The sequence below is a fragment of the Sinohyriopsis cumingii genome, chromosome 2, assembly GCF_028554795.1.
Source record: "Sinohyriopsis cumingii isolate HCF-2022 chromosome 2, ASM2855479v2, whole genome shotgun sequence".
Lineage (NCBI taxonomy): Eukaryota > Metazoa > Mollusca > Bivalvia > Unionida > Unionidae > Sinohyriopsis > Sinohyriopsis cumingii.
In genome coordinates this window covers 7,497,321-7,519,568 of record NC_142962.1, presented here as the reverse complement: position 1 = coordinate 7,519,568, position 22,248 = coordinate 7,497,321, and the positions used below count along the sequence as shown (strand labels likewise).

At 36.7% G+C, this 22,248-nt stretch overlaps 2 protein-coding genes across 2 annotated transcripts in view; one reads left to right on the top strand and one right to left on the bottom strand.

The window, feature by feature from the left end:
* Positions 1-10,700, bottom strand: part of LOC149804303 (menin-like) — an 82,152-nt gene extending 71,452 nt beyond the window's left edge. The window contains exon 1 of the mRNA XM_089938609.1: positions 10,192-10,700. Within this exon, the coding sequence (XP_089794735.1) occupies positions 10,192-10,633 (442 nt within the window). The 5' untranslated portion in view covers positions 10,634-10,700. The remainder of the gene's footprint in view (positions 1-10,191) is intronic.
* A 40-nt stretch (positions 10,701-10,740) lies between these two features.
* Positions 10,741-22,248, top strand: part of LOC149804302 (putative lipid scramblase CLPTM1) — an 86,071-nt gene continuing 74,563 nt past the window's right edge. Inside the window, exon 1 of the mRNA XM_089938620.1 lies at positions 10,741-10,916. Within this exon, the coding sequence (XP_089794746.1) occupies positions 10,827-10,916 (90 nt within the window). The 5' untranslated portion in view covers positions 10,741-10,826. The remainder of the gene's footprint in view (positions 10,917-22,248) is intronic.

Sequence of the window (22,248 nt, the reverse complement as noted above, 5' to 3'; positions counted from 1 at the left end):
CATGTAAGATACACTAAAGTGGGTGGTATTATAGAAAGGTAGACAGATGTAGCTCTACAATGATACCAAATAATCTGGAAGTTCTAGTTGCAAAACAAAATACAGAGTGAAAAACCTCATTTTTTGGTCCCAATTTCTTCCACCCAAAATTTGCCCATGGTCGGAATCTGATTTTATGTCCAAATTTTAGACTTTTTGGTCTCAGATCTAAGGCAGACTGGTATGAACTGCAAACAGACAGATGAACCTTTGCAAAAAGTAGAATAAGATGGGCATTTGGAATAAAGAGTGGTCTCGATACGAAAATAATGCATCCGTTAAGCAACAAAAAAACCCAACAGAACTCCAACTTTTACCCTTCTGCTCATGAGCGAGCCAAATAGCCAATGAAAAATGATGTTTCTAACACAACTAGGCATTAGGTTATTGGAAAATCACCTGGAAGTTGATGTATAAGGATGTATTCTGAAATAGCTTTCAAAATGTGTTTCCTACTCAAATTTCAGGTGAAAACAACCAAAACCTCCAGGGGTTAATGTGTTAAGTAGAAGACGAGGCATGGTCAGTTCTGTAACCAAAAATTTAGGTGGTGGGAAATAATTGTGTAAATATAGGGCAATTTATTAAAGTAAACAAAAGTGTTGCAAATAGAATGCAAGATTTTTCTGTTAGTGGTTGAATTGTTGGTGTGATTTTATGGGGGTTGGGGTTGGGCAGGTATTATTGGACTGTTAATTATAAATTTCTTACACTATAATCAATGATTTTTAGAGGCTCGGACTTACATTCATCTGAATCCTGCGTTTTACTCACTTCTCCGGCAGTTGCTAGCTTATTTAGGCAGATAAACATTCTCATTCAAGGCAATAAGATGTAATAACTTTTGTTCTTGTACATGAACATAGCATCTCTTTGATTTACCTGTAATGGGGTGTTCTACTTATTGATTCTACCTATGCAAATTAGCACAATGGGCTCACCCACTGCAGACTTCAAACACATCTCACTTGCTATTTTCAGCCAGTTAGGTAATATGTGAAATGATGGTTTATACATGACAACTTTGCCTTTAATTACCACTATCTAAACTGTCCAAGAGATAGTTTTACATCAGCTCTAATCATAAATGTTTCTATTTATACATGTTACATGTAACGGGCATACTCTGAAAGCGGTGTTTTTGTTTCTATTTTTGAAGGTTACTGAAACATGACTGTGTAAGGGGGTTTGGGAGTACAAAATTGTATTTTTAGCATGACACGCCATGCTTAAATTTGATTACAATCAGATCTCAATTTCACAAAGGACTACACAGGCACATTATTCAGGGGGAGACTAATGTGTACACTTCCCAACTGGGGAGTGTACACATTAGTTTCCCCCTGAATCAAGTAACTGCGTAGGTCAGTGGTGATCTGATTTTGATTGCGCCATTTTATGGCAGGTATGTCAACTTATTGATTAAAAATACATTTACCCATTTCATCAAAGTTTCCTCAGGCAAATTAATTTTTTTGTCAACAAGCCCCACGGGCACCTTATTATCAGATTTTTTCAGCAAAGCTTGAGTATACCAAAAAAAAAAAAAGCAAGTGCATGTCACTATCAGGGATGTTCTCAATGTATGAGGATGTAGCACATTACAGATAGACCTCAGATTGATATGCAGATAGACATATTTGGTTTCAAACATTTATGGACTTAATTTTACTACACTGTATATAGATACATAAAGGTCAATGTGTACTTCTTTTTTGTATCCAATCACATCACTTTTGATGTTTAGTCACCAAAAATATGCACAATCATTAAAAAAATCTCAAATAAACAATGTTCACATTGAGACACAATATTCAACAAATGTAAACATACCCCACTACAGTTTCAAACAAATGTGAACACCCCCCACTACAGTTTCTAATAAATGTAAAAACACTCCACTGCAGTTTAGAACCATATCCCCCAGCTTCCCTAATGATATTCATTTGACTTACCAACATATATTCAGATGACAACAATGTACACAAAAATAATCATAATTACCTCCTGCATTAAGATCATATCTTGCACAACAGAAGAGCTTTAAAAATATATTTAAAAAACACAGGTATATATAGTCTATAGATGAGGAAAAGCAGATGTAATGAGACTGTTCATATTTTGGGAAAGCATAATTTTAATTTAGGACCAATGACATATAGTGAGAATGTTTTAATGAAAACTCGAGTCAAAAGGAAAGTTACCAATACAGAGTTGTTCAACATAATTAGGACTGTTTTCCCTGATGTTGATCCTTTCAGAAATGAAAGTCAATAACGACAGCCTTCATTTCAAGAAAGTTGATGTGGAGAGGTCAACCCCTGGCTCCCATGTGCCATTGACAGTAGTGAAGTCTGGAAACAGGTGAGCACCCAACCATAGTACTGACATTGGTACATACTGTCATTTTATCTTGGGACTTCTCAGAATCCCTGTCATGTGCCATCCTGGATTGCACCAATGATGTAGTTAAGATTGTACCTTGTGCATGATCATGACTTTTTGATGAAGGGGACATGAAAAGGGTCACCATTAGGTCAGCAAGGTTGTCTGTAAGGGGCACACAGAGAGGCAAGTGGGATTGAGCCTGCCACCACATTAAATAGACTTATAAGTTGCAAGAAATCTGGCTGAGATCCAAGTCCTGTTGGAAATGGACTTGATGAGTTCGATGATCTGAACTTCATGAATATGAGGGAGCCTTACCAGATTGGGGTTTGTGAGAAACTCCATACCCAGATTAACAAAATGCTGAGATGGATGAAGATCAGACTTTTATAGTTCACTCAATAACCTAGACGAGTCAAAAGTGATAGAGGTTCTTTTTGTCTTCTAACTTGCTCCCAAAGAGTAATGGTGCACCAAATGTGATCATCTATAATTCAGGGGTATGATGTGGCTTTAGTGGAGTGCAAACATACATCATGTTGTATCAGGTATAGATAAGCATAGGCAGTCAACACATTGGCCATGGAATGATGATCCATGCAATTCAGGCACAGGTATCAGGTACCACCATGTCGGCTAATTCTGCGCATTGGCTAATTCTGTAAACAATGGATCATGTGTAATTTTTGTTCAAAAATCCATTTTGTATTAAAAAAAAAGAACGATCAGACTTTAATTAAGGAAAGTGATATTCATAAAGTGTACAAAAATATCCTGCATTTCGACTTGAAATGCATATGAAAATGTGATTTCTAAATGTCAACATGAAGACCCACCAAGGGCCTCTCCATGACCTTCTTGAACTGGTAACCCTGAAAATCCGAAAAAATATGTATCTTTTCGAATCATACAAATAAATACATTATATAAAAGATGGAAATGAATACCTTAAAGCAATACTGCATTTTAATCCCAGTTTCCAATTTTGCAAGAAGTTGTCCCACTCGTACAAAAATCATCTGCTACACAACATGTCAACGTGCTGCTAGAACATAAATTCTCAAGAAATTACCCAGCGTTTAGTCTGTTTCTAAATTCTTCAGTAATTTGTCCCCATCAGCAAGATGTTGTAAATACATTACATCCTATTCTTTGTTGTTTCTCTTCCACATAATAGCTTATTTTTTCTAAAATGTTGAACTTTACTAACTTTTCTACAAGATCGGTTTAGTTTGCTTAATATCTCTTGCCATTTATTGGCATTGTACCGTTTAATTTTGTAAAACTAGCTATAAACCTGACCTAATTACTTGAGTGAACTGCTGACAGAAACAGTCCCAAGTAATGTATTTCATTTCTATAGCCTGATGGATAAACATAAACATCTTTTCAAAGCTGTGAGCAGAATAGGCCAACATACTGCAAGTCAGGAAAACATGGGGGTGGTATCCCCATGTGTCCAAAATTAATACTATTCTGAACAGAATATTCTGGTGACAATTGCCTCTTTTCAAATGGTAAGCATTGCTGTATTTTATTTGGGTCAATTGGTCGAAATCGGTATGCATTTTGCTTCAGTACTAGAGACGTAAACCTTAAGTGTGCAGAAATGCCCGACAGCATTGTACAGATTAGTATAGGCAGTGGAATGATGAGCCATGCAATTCAGGCCATCACCTCCCAAGACAGTGGAATGATGAGCCATACAATTCAGGCCATCACCTCCCAAGGCAGTGGAATGATGAGCCATGCAGTTCAGGCCATCACCTTCCAAGACAGTGGAATGATGAGCCATACAATTCAGGCCATCACCTCCCAAGGCAATGGAATGATGAGCCATGCAGTTCAGGCCATCACCTTCCAAGACAGTGGAATGATGAGCTATGCAGTTCAGACCATCACCTCCCAAGACAGTGTAATGAGCCATACAATTCAGGCCATCACCTCCTAAGACAGTGGAATGATGAGCCATGCAGTTCAGGCCATCACCTCCCAAGACAGTGGAATGATGAGCCATACAATTCAGGCCATCACCTCCCAAGACAGTGGAATGATGAGCCATGCAATTCAGGCCATCACCTCCCAAGACAGTGTAATGTGCCATACAATTCAGGCCATCACCTCTCAAGACAGTGGAATGATGAGCCATACAATTCAGGCCATCACCTCCCAAGAGTATAATGAGCCATACAATTCAGGCCATCACCTTCCAAGGCAGTGGAATGATGGGCCATACAATTCAGGCCATCACCTCCCAGGACCAGTGGAATGATAAGCCATACAATTCAGGCCATCACCTCCCAACACAGTGGAATGATGAGCCATGTGATTCAGACCATCACCTCCCAAGACAGTGGAATGATGAGCCATGCAATTCAGGCCATCACCTCCCAAGACAGTGGAATGATGAGCCATGCAGTTCAGGCCATCACCTCCCAAGACAGTGGAAGGATGAGCCATGCAGTTCAGGCCATCACCTCCCAAGACAGTGGAATGATGAGCCATGCAATTCAGGCCATCACCTCCCAAGACAGTGTAATGTGCCATACAATTCAGGCCATCACCTCTCAAGACAGTGGAATGATGAGCCATACAATTCAGGCCATCACCTCCCAAGAGTATAATGAGCCATACAATTCAGGCCATCACCTCCCAAGGCAGTGGAATGATGGGCCATACAATTCAGGCCATCACCTCCCAGGACCAGTGGAATGATAAGCCATACAATTCAGGCCATCACCTCCCAAGACAGTGGAATGATGAGCCATGTGATTCAGACCATCACCTCCCAAGACAGTGGAATGATGAGCCATGCAATTCAGGCCATCACCTCCCAAGACAGTGGAATGATGAGCCATGCAGTTCAGGCCATCACCTCCCAAGACAGTGGAATGATGAGCCATACAATTCAGGCCATCACCTCCCAAGACAGTGGAATGATGAGCCAAGCAATTCAGGCCATCACCTCCCAAGACAGTGTAATGTGCCATACAATTCAGGCCATCACCTCTCAAGACAGTGGAATGATGAGCCATACAATTCAGGCCATCACCTCCCAAGAGTATAATGAGCCATACAATTCAGGCCATCACCTCCCAAGGCAGTGGAATGATGGGCCATACAATTCAGGCCATCACCTCCCAGGACCAGTGGAATGATAAGCCATACAATTCAGGCCATCACCTCCCAACACAGTGGAATGATGAGCCATGTGATTCAGACCATCACCTCCCAAGACAGTGGAATGATGAGCCATGCAATTCAGGCCATCACCTCCCAAGACAGTGGAATGATGAGCCATGCAGTTCAGGCCATCACCTCCCAAGACAGTGGAAGGATGAGCCATACAATTCAGGCCATCACCTCCCAAGACAGCGGAATGATGAGCCATGCAGTGCAGGCCATCACCTCCCAAGACAGTGGAATGATGAGCGATATAATTCAGGCTATCACCTCCCAAGACAGTGGAATGATGAGCCATGCAATTCAGGCCATCACCTCACAAGCATGTCCATTATCTCATTTTTTGCAAGTTGGAAAATTAACAATGAAGCCAAAACTAGTATCAAAGAAGTGGTGAAAATGTTTCAAAGCACCTTAAAGTGGCATGAAATACATTCTTGTCCACTTTACAAAACAATAAGGAAGACATGCAAACCACTGTCAAATTTTAATCCAGAGATGGCGGTCAGTATGGAAGGCATTGGAGCGGGTAACTTGGCTTTCAGAAAAGCCTTTGCATACCCCAGATAACAGATTCTTCCAGACAGATCATCATTAATTTCCCTAATTTCTGCAGAGTGGACACTCTTCCTCTTTGTCAATATCTACAGTCTGCACCATGGTTTGATCCGAGTAAGGTCAAGTAGGAGGATTGTCAGACTGTATATCATCCAGTTCTGGTTCAGTTTGCATATCCAGACAAACCATGCTCAGTGGCATTGATGGTGCAATCCAGTCATCTCTGTATAAGTGATGTGCCCTCCCCTGCAGATAACTTGTGAACATATGGTAAGCTGGGTCTGCCAGACAAATACGTCATGCCCGACTGGTTTGCCAGTAGTATTGTCAGAACAATTGTATGGAGAAAGAGGCTGGCCAGATGAACAGGAGCACTTTTACCATGGAAATTATATTAAAAAATGGATCCAATGGATCTAGCAAGAACCCTGTGCACCCAGACTTACAGGCTCTAAGGCCATGCTTGGGAACTTACGCTAACTGGGCTACCTAAAATTGGGGTGGGGGACACTCCTCCAACAAGTCAGAAAAACCAATACAAGAGCAAGAGATGGAAACATAGATATAATTTAGCCTGAATTTAATAAATAATCTTCTGAATCAGACAATGCATCTGTTCAAAGGCATAAGAATGCAAAACCTCAACATTTTGTTCTCTATCAGCTTGAATAACTGTAGCTGACAGATGTAAATGTCATACTTTACATGGGTGAGGGATACCAGCAATGTCCTCAAGAAGGCTTGCAAAAGAAGCCAACTTAGGATGTATGCTTACGTTATGTATATCTATATTATGTGTGTTAATTTTCAAGATTATACATTGCAATGGTCAACATATTATACATTGTGGGTTGTACTTTAAAATGAGGTTATTTTAGTTAACACATTACATAGTTTTAGGATAGAAGTAAAGATGTTGATGAGACAAGTTCAGGTTATGGGCTTTCTTGAAAAAACCAGGCTGATCGTGACTGGCTAGCTGCTAAAGTTCCTGATCGTGTTGACAAAGTTAGACTCATCTAGAATACCTATTCGACTCTCATCCATTTCTGTTTCATGGTTTAGATTTTATACCAAGGATGATATACTGAAAATTAATTATACCTAGCATAAACATCAGTCTTTGTAGAATCAAATACTTGTGTTCAATTCAGTTGAGGCATTTATTTATTTCAATTAATCACCTGAATTACAAATTGCTGTGACTTTAGGATATAGTAGCTGTTTTGGAATTAATGTTAATTCATTTTAAGGCATTTGGATTACTTCATTGTTATACATGCACATTAAAACTTGGCACATCAGCACAACATGCTTAACTTCATTCAGAATACTACTGGAACTCATTTGGAATACTCAATAATTTTGTACTTGTTATAGAACTTTTAGGACTATTTAGAATTTCATTCACCATACAGTAAGTTATTTTTAATTTTTCACTTCCTATTTTAGGACATAAATTATTTGTTAATTTTACAGAACTTGTTGAATTTTACTCTTTTCTTTTACTTAGTTTTCGACCATGGAGTCATAATACTTTAAATATATATGTTATCTTTGTGAGATTGCTTTGTCTTTACCTTGGCTTCTTTCTATAAAACTGCTATCCAAACCTCTTCCAACCAAATAGTGCACACACATATTACATGCGAATAAGACTTGTGTGTATCTTCCCTTGACTTAAATTTCTTACATTAATGCACTTGGTTGAAATCTTTTACGGAAACAATGTAAGAGAAAAGAAACAAACATCAATTAACAATTTAGCATGTGAAGAAGTTGCTAACAAAACAACTGTTACTGAGTATGTGAAAATAGGCAGTGTCACACTAAGCCATGAATGACAACATGTACTTAACAAAAGCAGGTTGTATCCATGGTCAAAACAGACAGAGAATGTGACAAATTCATCCAAAACTGAAGAAATAACAAGTAAAATGATGTAGACAACCTATAGTTAAATGATCAGTACCCACAATATATCTAATTTCCTGAGTGGATCACAAATTGTGACACTGATAATGTCAAGGAATCTTAGGATATATCACATTCTAAATTTACATTAAGGAAGCAAAGTTTAGACTTGTAATGACTAGTGGAGGTAATGGATAGGAGTTATTGCCCTTTGCCTACATGTTACAGAACAGATTAAAGTTCCTCTATTTAAAAGGACTGGATTCAGCAGGTAGCAAGTTTATATCCCTTACATAATTTTTAAAATAGAATGAAAAATTATTTCAAAAACTTCCTGTAAAAAAAATTTTACCAATGTCACTGGATTCACTTGTACCGACACACAATTGACTGAACAAATTTCTAGATCAATACAACTGCCTGTCTGAGTTTCAGTACAAAAAGGGTTAAGATGAGAAGCAATAACAAACTTGTGTCAATGGTCAAATAATAACTCGATGACAGACCATCACATAAGCTCTTCTGGTCTATCACCAGAAGAGCTAAACATTGCCCAGCAGTGAAATGGATATTGACGAGATATAAGAATAAAGAAAGAACATAAAAGCTCTACATCATATTTGAAAATCTGCTTATATTTAAAAAGCATTCAGTAGCTTTCATGTATTTTCTTTTTTTTATGTTGCCAAAGTTCAATTCAATGGATGACTGTTTTAATATATGTAACATGCACATCTACAATGGCTATCTATGGATTCTGAAATTGGAATATCACAGGAAGAAATTCTGATTGACTGTGCATACACAATCTGATTACAATCAGATCTCCACTGTCCTACATGAAGATCTGACAGCAACTGCTAAGGGGTCATGTTTTGGTGACATATGTTATTACCATAATTGCTAATTCTATCCACCAAACAAATAAAGTCTTATATGTTCGCGTTTGGGAGACTAAGCAGTGTGGCTGAAGAGCATAATGATTTGATTCACTTTCAGATATTTTAGAGCTGCATTTCCACTGGCTAATTCAAAGGTCACCAGAACATGACCCCTAAGCGGTCAGTGGAGATCTGATTTTAATCAGATTATGTACATACAATGACATCAACAGAGTCGGTAATGGGAAGTTGATTAATTACTACGGTGACTGTACATGTACTCTTTAAGTGCTGATGAATGTTCCAGGGGGGGAGGGTTAGAAAGTATTTAAAAACTGCAGCAGTGTACAGCTGTTTATATTTAACATTTTCATTCCTTGTCTCTGCATATTATAAAGTATACACGACTTTATGAAAATATTTCTTACTTGAGGTTTTAATGGCCATGTTATGTGTAACTAAACAGCTATTGTATTTGCTAACCCTTCCATTTGTTTGTACACCTACACAGATTTTAAAAACAAAAAAGCTTCAAGAATAACAACAATGCACATAGCATGCTCATTTCATTCATCAATTTCTAACCTGATGGATGCCAGGTAGCCCCTAACATTATCATCTTGTCTTCATTTTGAACCAAATGGAAGCTGTTGATGTAAACAACCAGACTGCTCACTCTCCTTTTCCAGTTTCTATAACTGTCCACTTTCATCTGCAATTTCTAGTTTCAATATTTATATTTTAACAAAATGAAATACAAAAACGGGAAACTCTAATGTGTTTAAAAGGATATAGTTCTCAGAAACGTATTCATTATTCAGAGCCTTTTGATGAAAACTACATCACATATGCTGTCAGTAAAAAAATAAACTTGCCCAAGCAAATATGGCAACTGTGTTAACAAAGAAAACTTGTGGGTTGTTTTTTTTATGTGAACAAGATGACAGTGTTAGTGACCCTTTGGATCAAGTTAGAAATTATAAATGAATAAATGAAATGACTAAGCTGCGAAAAATTTTTAATATCCTGCAATCTTTTCTTTTTTTTTTTAATCTGTAGGAGTTTCATTCATTCACATGGGAAGGTAGGAGAATACTTACAATCAGTAAATGTCTGATCAAAGACAATCATCAATTCATAAACCTAACCTATATATTAACCACAGAAAACAATCGCTCTTATTATTTATCCCTTTTTTATGCAGATGCTACTTCTTATGCTGGGCTACCTGTCAGAAAACTGTATAGAGACTGTAGATGGGCCCTGTCTTTGTAATATGCCCTCGTCAGCCCGCTCCAAATCACATCAGAAACTCTCTTGACCAACTCTCTTGTGGCAAAATCCCCTGGATACCGAGTCAGATCGACGGAGCTCTTGACAAGCGTGACAAACTTTGTAAACAACGCTTGTATGGTATCCAACTGTATAACAGGAAATATTGGTTCTATGCATTTTGATACATCTCTATTGTATGGCACCGCACGATTGACTGTAAGAATATGTTCAATTGATCCCAAAACTATTGACAAAAATGCAAGATTAGGTTCATCACTGTCTGAAAACTGATCTTTGAATAAATTGACAACGTCTTGTATTTGCTGTAACGGAAAATGACGTTTTTCGCGATCTCTAATACCCGCCATCTTGAATGTGGAAGTTGTATACTTCATCTTAATCTCATAGCCATGAATAATCGTTTGAAATGGATACTGTTACAAGTGACGAAGTATCACCCATTCGAAATCTATATAAATAATAACACAAATTAAGAAGGCACGTTTTTCTGTTCAGCTGCTGATTAAAAGATAAATCACAATATTTGTCAAAAACCACTTTTGGTTCAAGATTACAACATTAGAAAACATGGCTGAGAACGATGCTGCAGTAGCCACTTCTTCAAATCCTGATCCACAACTGGCAAATGCCGGTCAGGTTGTTAATCAGGGTGATCAGGTATATATTATTCCCTGGATAATCCTTTGTTCCTGAAAAATATCATTTTGATACCCCAATATTCTTCGTAGGATCATCCTCTGTACTGTCGTGATTAGCATGATGCTGCAAAGGGCACGAGTCTGAGTATTCTTCGGAGCTGTGAGTCAGCGGTGAATCGATGTGATACGTTTCCATGACAGATGTGAATCATCTAGATTATACAAGAAAATACAAATGGGATCTCACACAGGTCACCAAGTATAAAAGAGATTCACTCCACCTTGCTAGTCAGCTTGTGGGCAATTCTTAATCGCACATCGCCTTCAATAGCAGACACGAATAATGGAGAAGTCGCCCTGGGAGAACTCATCCCTTAATTACTTATTAAATCTTTAATATGTGCAACTTTTCCATTTGATCAACTCTGCTTCTGTATGTAACGAAAAAGAAATGTTCTCTGTTCCTTTTTGCTCAGCTCTTCAAATCATTAGATGCATTTTATTTTGAAGGGAAAAAAAGCGGGTGTAAGCATGATGTGCCGTTTGCAGTTTTATATTGAAAGGATTCCAACCTAATAACCAAAGTCATCCTGAGATGACTTTATGGCATGGACCTCTATAACACAAAATTGACTGAATTTGGTGCTGACTGTCAGTAAGCCAAAGGGTTATAGTATCATCTCTCTAATTGAACAATTTAATCAGCTTGGAAGTTGGGCCAAATCAACCTAGTCCTAGTTTGAGAGTAATTACTACATTAATGAATAATGTTAGTATAATAGATATATTGATCAAGAAAGTTAACAGTAACATTTGTTTAACAAATTTTCTGGTGGTGTTCCGGTATGTGTTGTTATAAAAATCTAATGAGTTTATATGAACACAGAGACTTTCAATTATAAGTGATTTATTTTTCTATTATCGACATTACACAAACAAGATGAAAGCAGAATGGGAAGGAAAGGTTTATTAAACAAGTGGAAAACAGTTTTGAACGTAAGTGTGGAAAGAAAAAATGCATATTCATCAGATGCAATTACAAACAAAAGCTAAGGTGCATAATAAATTGATGTTGGAAACATTGAATGACAAAGCATCAACATGTCTTTAATGTTATTTCATTTGGTAAATAATTTCTTACTTTTCAAAGCTGGAGAAAAAAAGAGTAAATTTTTTTATATTGTTCCAGTACCCATGTTAACATAATTTTACAATATAAATATCAGAGTTCAACAACGATCTAAATTAAAGATTTAAAAAAGAATGCTTTTTGCTACCAGTATTGAAACAGCTTTGCTGTATAACTGTCAGAGATGAGCACTGATGGAAAACAACAGCAATACTTCCCATATTATTCAGTACCAAGCGTTGGATCGTCTAAAAGAATGAACTAAAAATCTCTATTAGGATATGCGCTGAACATATTCAGTCAAGGAAAAGGTATTCAACTATCTGACAATCTGAACCCTCGACTACTTAACAACTGCTTAATAGTACGTTTTATAAAATTAATTACATTTATTTGAACATTGATAAAATTAAATAAGTTGCGCACGGGACTTACATAGATTTTGTCCAAATGGGTTAAGAACAAAAATGTTAATATCAGGTGCAGCATATAATCTAGAACAGACGGAGTGAAGCCATCAGATAATCAAGACGTATTTGTTATTCTAACACAGGTTTGTAACTATTAAAAAGGGTACTCGCTGATGTAATTTAGATATTGCTAATAATGGCATTCATTGAAAATAAACAGTTGCAATAAACGGTCTGCTTTTGGTGGATGGAGACAAAACTTATGAGGGAAATTAGGAAACTATAAAACAATGTTAGATAAAAAAATCACCAACTTCAATATTTTGTTGCCAATTTTCAAAAAAATGTTGCCAGAACAAGTAGTAAATATTTTTCCAAGTCTATTAATGTAATAGGCAGTTAAAATTGTTAAATATGGGATAGTTATTACTTTGTTGACAGCAAGCAATACAGCCATAATATTACAAAATCAATCATTATATGACTGTTTTGCACTACTTACATGGTCTTTGCATCCCGCATCACCGTCAGTGCATAAGTGTGACTGTTGTCACCTGAAATAAATGCATTATCAAATGTAACATATCTACTTTCTTGACATCTATAGTCTCTCATTTTAATAGAAACATCAGGTATTAAGCAAATTTATATTATGTATATTATTTTCCAAAGAACAGTTTTGTAAGGAACTTTAGTTAATGACATTTTAATACTAAAACCCTATTATTGTACTTTGCAATGTATGATAAGTGACGTCTAATGTACCATCGATTTCATGGCATTCATTAATTAAATGCCCCCCCTCCCCCCCAACTTCATGGCTTGCTTCACAAAGTACATCCCCATCAACCAGAACTGCTCTGGTGGCCTAGTGGTTAGAGCTTCCACCTCAGATGCGGGACTTTGTGGGTTTGATCCCGGGCCGAGTCATACCAAACACTTGTAAAAATGGTACTAACAGCTACCTCGCTTGGTGCTCATCATTAAGAGGTTAGTATTAGGACTGGTCTGCCTTGTGTCAGGATAATGTGACTGGGTGGAACATGATGCTACGCAGGGATGGTCCTGGCTTTTAAAAAGCTGTCGCCAAAAAAATCGCCAACCTCAATATTTTGTCGCCAATTTTCAAAAAGTGTCGCCAGAACAAGTAGTGTACATTTTTCCAAGTGTTAATTTAGTCTATTAATGTAACAGGCAATGAAAATTACAAAAGATGGGTTACTTAATTCTTTAATTACAACAAGCATTAACAAAATGTTACAAAGTGTTACATGAAGATCCGTCGCAATTTTAGGGCCCACTTGTTGAATGCAGTTTCAAAGTCTAATTTTTCACATCTGTACGTGCTGATTCTCATGAAATTCTCGAGAGACGAGATGCAGAATTTATTTCTGATGTCAGTTTTTATGAGGTTCATCTTACTGAATCCACGTTCACAGTCCACATCACTGACAGGTGACACCAGTAGTCTATCAGCAGCCCCCCCCCCCCCCATGGCTAGCTTCACAAAGCTTGTAGTGAATTGCTTCCTAAATCCCAAGAATGATCACTGAATGCTGTATAAATTTTCTCGACAAACAAAATATGATCTCCATTCCCACGAATGAAACTTACACGAGTCAACACCTGGCAATATTGGACCGTATATATAAGCATAAATTCACACCCAGTTTAGAGATTCTTTCACTCTTGTATTTTGAGAAATAAATAATTATTATTAATTATGAAAAACTGGTTGTTGTTTTTTTGTGCTATTTCTTGTTTCGGAGTTTAAGTCTCAGCAGCCGTAACACGGATTGATGGCAAAAGGAAAAGATCAATGAGTAAAATGCTGCACTGGCGACAGACATAATTGTGATTGAGATTTTTCCATTTGCTTTGTATTTATACACAGTAGTCGGTACTTCAAAGGTTATCGGTTTTCTATGAAGGTTCAGCAAAACTATTGTACTGGTATATGTAAAAAAAAAAAAACCAACAGAAGATTTAGCCATTCAGTTAATTGTATCTGTTCTATTGACGTCTTCAGAAGTCGGTCAGTTGTAGGTATAGTGCGGTAGCATGATTGACTGTATCGCAGCATACAGTACTCAGCCCAGATGTCAGCATAAGCAGATTATGATGTAACAATGCACTGTAAAGATGGGGTTGTCAATACGAACAAAGGATTGTTTGTGTAACAGATTGATTCCAATGCATTGCTTAGTCAAGTTTGTGGCTTCCTTTCGTTCTCCCTTTTAATTTATCCAGTCCAAATCTATGATTGTATGTACAAATTAAATAACCAAAAAGTCTGTCGCCAAAAAAATCGCCAGATGGGATATTTTTGTCGCCAATAAGGGAAAAAAATCACAATTTGCGACATTGGCGAAGCCCAGGACGATCCCTGCTACATGTCTGCAGCATGATGCCCCAGTGCTCGACATGACTATAAACTACCACACTGCAGACATCATAGCCATATGACTGAAAAATTATTAAAGCTACGTTAAAAATCCAAATCACACACCATCAACCAGAAGTTAGGAAAATTATTTTTGTTGTGCTTTACATGCTTTGCTTGTAGTGAATTGCTTCCTAAATCCCAAGAATGATCACTGAATGCTGTAGATTCTTTTTATCGACAAGCAAAATAGGATATCCATTCCTACCAAAGAAACTTGCCTGAGTCAACACTGGGCATTAATGTACCATATATATATATATAAGTATTAATTACCATCATTAAATTAAAAGAAGGAATGAAGAAACGTATCATAGAGCATATGTGCCCCAGAAAACTAATTCAGAATAAATCTTATTTAGTAAGCAGTGTTATATGCAAATATAATAATAATAATAATAATAATGAGAACTTTGTAAAGCGCCTAATCTTTAGAAGCTCTAAGCTTTTTACAACATTAGACAACACCTATAAGATAAAAAACATATAATGATATGATTACAAAAACAAACACCATGAAATTAGAAAACATTAAAAGACATGCCGAGAATATTTAAGGTAGGAAACATTATTAGGTCTTTAAGTTTGTTCTTGCAGTAAAAATAAGTGAGTTTTGAGAGCCCTCTTGAATGTGATCACTGTATCTTTGTGTCTAAGTTCAGTGGGCAATTCATTCCACGTTGCTGGGCACTGGTATGCAAAAGAACGCTGTCCATATGACTTTGTTTTTGTAGTGGGAATAATGAGTATACGATTGTCAGAAGAGGAGTGTAAGTATCTTGCTGGTGTGTACACATGGGTGAGGTCGGATAGGTATGTTGGACTAGAGTCCGACAGTGAAACGTAGCACAGAGAACAAATTTTGTGCTTGATTCTGGATCAAATGGATAGCCAGTGTAGGTCACAGAGCAGCTGGGAGGTGTGCTCTGATCATGGTACTCTAAGTATGATCCGAGCAGCTGTGTTTTAAAGTTTCTGGAGCAGATAATGAGATGAACCAGACAGAATTGAGTTACAATAGTCCAGTCTTGAAAGTACTAATGAACACACAAGTGTTTTATTGGCATCAACTGAAAGATATTTGCGAATTGAGCTGATGCATCTCAGCTCAAGATATGCAGCCTTGCATATGTTCATGACATGTTGGTGCAGTGTGAGAGTACTGTCCAGAGTAACACCTAGGTTTTGTACTGATTATGTGAATTTAATATTGGTGTTGCTGATATTTATTGTTTGAGGTAAAGGATGTGAATGAGAAAGTCTTTGTGTTGTGATGAGAATGGCCTCAGTTTTATCATCATTCATCTGCAGCTTTTACATGTCATTCATGATTTCACATCAGAAATGCACCTCTCTACACCTTAGATGGTAGCATCAACATCAGTTGGGTAGCTAGATTTGTACATTTGGGTGTCATCAGCATACAATTGGTGAGACACTGGATGATGATCTATGACACATGAGAGCGGCTGAGTGTACAGAACTTAAAGGACAGGACCAAGAACAGACCTCCGTGGAACACCACAACATAGATCAACTGGGCTGGAGTGTATTCCATTTGCAGATACAGTTTGTGTCCTGTTGACCAAGTAGGACTTGAACCACAGTAAGGCTGTATCATGAATGCCAAATACATGCTGGAGACGGTGAAGTAACATATCATGGTTTATTGTGTCAAATGCTGCAGACAAATCAAGGAGGGTGAGAACTGTAATCTTTCCACTATCCAACGCGGAGAGAATGTCAACTACTTTTAGAAGAGTAGTTTCAGTACTGTGGCAAGGGTGATATGCAGATTGTACATTGCTAAAAACACTGTTTGAATTTAGATGAGATACAAGCTGGGATAGAACAACCTTTTCTAAGATTTTTGGTATGAATGGAAGATTAGAATCTGGGCAGTAGTTCTTTAAATCATTATGGTCTAGTGTTGGTTTCTTCAGCAGAGGCTTTACAATGGCAGTTTTGAAAAATGATGGGAATTCCCCGGATGAGAGAGAGGTATTAATAACATCAGTTAGTGAAGGCAATACTGGATCTAAGCACTCAAACAGCAGTGATGTTGGAATTGGATCAAGTTCACATGACTTTGGTGTACTCTTCATCAGGATTGTACGTACAAAATCCATAGAGACAGGTTCAAATGCTGCTAATGGTTGCCGCTCAAATTCTGTATCCCAACTGTATGGTGATGATGAGTCAGTTGAAATGGTGGTTTCAAGCTTATCTCTAATGGTTTGTACTTTGTCACGGAAGAAATTTGCAGGTAGAGAGAAGGTAGTTGGAAGTGGTGTAGATTTGTTCCTTGACATTAGCTTGTTAGTAATCTCGAAGAGCTCTTTGCAGCTGGAACTTTCCATAATCTTAGTAGTGTAGTGGGCTGATTTCGCTGCATGGACTATATTTGTGACATTCTTCTTAGTGGCTTCATAGATTTGCTTATGAATAGTGAGTCTGGTGGAAAGCCAAAGCCTCTCAGCTTTATGGCAGTCTCTTTTAGCAGTGTGAAGCTGGTCCCTAACACTGCTATACTATAGAGAACACTTTTGAATTGATACTCTGCACTTGGCAGCTGGGGCATGTTTGTCAAGCAATGAATGCATATATGAGTAAAAATAAAAATAGTTATCACATGTATGGTAGCATGAGACCACATTTGAACTGTTAACATAAATTCACACCCATTTTAGGCATTGTTAGTTATAATGAAAAAAAAAGGGCATTTTTTACTTGTCAATAAATTGCTAGTGCATACACCCACTGTAGAACATGTTGTTTCTTTGAAGTGTGTCGAAGAGGCTTGAGTCTAACCATCAGCTATTGTGCCGTTTGGCTACAGCTGACCAGAATATGAAATGGGGGCACATTGGGGATGGTGGGGAATAATGCACTCCAAAGTGAGAAACGGCATGACCTTTCAAAATTTAACGTGATACAGGACCCAAAAGATTGGTGAATATTTAGTAAAATTGATGCTTAAATATGCCTCAAAAAAATTCCCAATGGTATTTTGCAATCAGCGTGTTTTTGGATTCAGTCTTCCAATTTGGTTTTTGAAACGTTTTATTTTTTGCATGACACTCTAACTGATTGGTATAAACTAAATTTATTCAACGATTATTTGAATTCTTTGGAAATCTTGCTATACATTTGAAACTTAAACACAGAAGATGCATTTTTTGTTGGAACGCATTTGGATTTCTTGGAACTATTGGAATTGAAAGAACTTTTAAGAAATAGGAATTCATTCACGATGATGTAAGTTAATTTAATTCTTTCACTCCTGTATTTTGAGAAATAAATTATTTTCAATCTGGCAGAACTTGTTTGTTTTGCTATTTCGTGTTGCATAGTTAAAGTCTCTGGAGTCGTAACACAGGATTGATATCAAAAGTAAAAGATCAATGAGCAAAATTAACATAATTTACTTGCCCTGCCTGGATTCGTGTTTGGTGATACACTCCTTCAAAATATCACAACCAGTTGTAAGTGAATTGATGACTTGTGCCTTGATACATATATCACAGAACATTTGCTTTAACTTTGTATCATATCTCGGCCACGGATGCCCAAGTTTCCAGCTGTCAAGAAATTTTAATTTGGTGTTGCAGTTGAAGCATTACTACCATCACTACATGTAGATGATGTTGGACTGTCAGGTATAACATCAGGTTCAGTGACTGTGATGGCTGATGAATTTGCACTACATCCAAATGCTGTTAATTTACTCTTAGGATGAGATGATGAACATGCAACGTCTAACTTACGTTTACCTATGATAAAGTTGCACAGTTGACTATATATTCTGAATGAGATTTTTTCTTTTGCTTTGTATTTATACATAGCAATCAGTACTTCAAAGGTAATCAGTTTTCTCTGAAGTTTCAGCAAACCTATAGGTACATTTAAAAAAACAACAGAAGGATTAGTCGTTGTTCAATTCATTGTAGCTGTTTCTGTTCGCATCTTCAGGGGTCGGTCGATTGTAGATATAGTTAGTAGCTTGACTGAGTGTATCACAGCATTCAGTAATCAGGCCAGATGTCAACATAAGCAGATTATGATGCAACAATGCACTGTAAAGATGGGTTTGTCAGTACCATGAAAGGATTTGGTTATGTAACAGATAGATTCTAGATTCATTGTGTATTCAAGTTTGTGGCTTCCTTTCGTGGTCCCTTTGAATGTCTCCACTCCAAATCCATTATTGTATGTACAAATTAAACATCCAAAAAGGTTGTCGCCCAAAAAATAGCCAGATGGTATAATTTGTTGCCAATAAGGGAAGAACAGTATAGCAATTTATGACATTGGCAGAGCCCAGGATGATCCCTGATATATATATTGTCATATATATATATGTATATATATATATTTTTTAAATGTACCATATATATATATATATATATATATATATATATATATATATATATATATCGTGCATGTATGCATGTATCTGTTTTCATTCTCTTATTTGAATTATGCCCTCTATTTCTAAGTATGCATATCTGCATTTAACATTGGTTTTAAACAATATTTTATTTTCAAGTAAAAACTTTATGAGTTGTTTTTATATTACAAACACATTTTGTATTCACACAAAAAAATTATCATAATCATATGCAGTGTATTTTGGCCACATGACTTAAGAACACTGTAGAAGCTTTAAATTGTAATGAATTTTAACTGCTGGGAGTAACTAGATTACAGTATTGTAATTGCATGTTAGTCAAAATGCTTTTTCATCTACCCTTAAACAAGAATTATTTTTCTTTTACTTTATGAAAATTCACTATATAATGGCAGTTTAAAAAAAAATGGAAACTTGTTTGAAACAATCTCTGTATGTGTACATGAGAGCAAATACGTCATCATTCTAATTTTATTCATCTTAGTTTCTTTGTTGCTGATATAATATTTCCACAGCTATTCAAAGGTAACACAATCAATGTTTAAAGTCAGTATATGAATAGCCCATTGAGGGGATTGCAGATTTATGGTTTATTTATTTGTCTACTTGTAGTGTGTTACACATTGGTTACATAATATCAGCTTCGCTCCTTTTTTACGTATTTTCACAAATACAAGTCTAGTCAGAAAAGAACTTTGACCTTACAGCCCTTCCCATGAATTTCACAACATAGCACTGTCCTGCATAATTGCATTTTAAAGCTAAACTTTAACAAGATAATAACTTGGCTTAGCTTTCTATGAATTGTATATTTTTCTAAATATATTTGCCCAATGAATTACAAAAACACAATCTAATAAACTGGTACTTCCTAGACACAGTGATGTCTGCCATTATTTCCCTGTTACTGGTTCACTTACAGTTTCAACCTAATTTTATGATGAAATAGTGTACAAGAGATAGTTAAAATATACAGATAACTGATTCTGTTCTTAAAACACAAGTTTACATGATTTTATCGTCAAAAGATAACATGGAAATTGGGCAGTGATGGTTGCTGACTTACTTGGGAAAGGGCTAATGGTCAGTCAGCCATCAAAACACATGCCTGTCAAGAGTTTGTTTGTCAGTGTAATTGATATCATAACTAGGTCTAGCTACTGATGGCTTGAGGAATACATTTTGCTACAACACATCACTAGGACCAACCTGGCTAAGGTGTGGGGCCATCTCAAAAAGTATGGTCAGTTACAGTACCTGTAAGAAAAATAAGGCAAAGTCGTTTTTGCATTCCCAACAGCAGAAGGCAAAGTTTACATTTTTTAGACAACTTAGTCACCCACTACACCTGGTAGCATGATACCTATATATATATATTAAATTTGTAGCTTGATCAATGAATTGTCAACTTGAAAACAGTTTAAAATCTGATTTTACAAGACAAGGGCTGAGGGCTGATGGAGCCACATGCACTTTCAGAAAACATGGAAAAATATCACTTCAGAATCAAAACTAAATTATAGAAAAGAAAAATACAACTTAAATCAAAACTTTTATTGCATCAGAGTAGTTGTACACATCTGTTAATACAAATTGAGGTTTTTAGGACTTGCACGGAAATGAAAGCAATATACATGCTACTAAATACCCACAGTAAATAACATTGAAGGACATTTCATGTTGCGGTGGGTGGTATTTAATTAACTGTAATATTTTCAAATTATTAAAATCCAGGTAACTGTAGATACAAGTATTGTGTAATGAATACCATCATTGGCAGGTCTAATTAGAACACAAAAATGACCCTTAACATCAATTGGCTGCAAAGACAATTCATGTTGGAAAAGATAAACCCCACGAATAATATCTACTCGGCCCTGTGTTAAAACATGATAGTGCACACACTGCCACAAACAGTTCAGTTCGGGTAACTAAAGCACGCATTTCCATACAGTGTTAATCAGTACATCTGACCTGATACATATGAATAACCTTAGCATAGGGTGCAGGCTTCCTTAAGGTTGTGGCCATCATACTGACCATACACTGGTAATGGGGTTTACCAAAATGTCATTAGATCAAACTGTCTGATTTGTTTATCCATCAAACTGTAAAATAAACACCTTTACAAAGTAAAATTCAAAGGCTACTGTGTCTAGTCAGACAATCAACAAAGTTGTAACCAGCTAAACTTAATTCAGAGGTAACTATGCCTAGTTTACACATTGTGTCTTTGTCAAACAATCGGTGGAGATGTTACTAAGCTAGTTAAAGATAGCACAACTGCCTAAAGGCTACACTGCTCACAGTAACTGGTTAAATTGGGGTAGTGAAGGCAACTTAATCTTTTAGTGAACAGTAATGCAGTAAATTTCAAAGATCCGCTTCTCAGTAAAGATGTTTGTTTTGTTTATGCTGAAAGTCCTTTTTTTAAATGATACCAGTAAAATTACAAAATTAAATATCAGTCCTAGTTACACTGCTTGAGAGGGTAACAGGTCAGAAAGGACCGGTCCAGAAAGGCCAGTAACAAGTCAGAAAGGACCGTTTAAAGGATTGATTAATAATAATAAGAAGAAGAAGACTGCTTTTCTACAATGCACATATCTTTTCACTTCTAAGTCAAAGACATTTTTACATATATTGCTAAAACTGAGCTGCAAAAACTGAAGTACTGGTCAGTGAGGATTAACACCTAGATAAAAAGAAAAAGCACTGATAGCAAACAGCAGACCATTACAGATTACACATTGTAGTACCAATATCGGAAAAGAATCACGATCGCATTGTACTTTCACACTTCCTTTATTGGTTTTCTACCACAGATTTAGTTAATATGTTAAGAAACTGAGATAATTACAATTAAAACGCGAATACAAGTCTCTACAATCACAATTCTTTCCCATGCCTGCAGTCTCAACAGAGCTTGATGTGTCGTACGATTTTAACAGTTTTTGT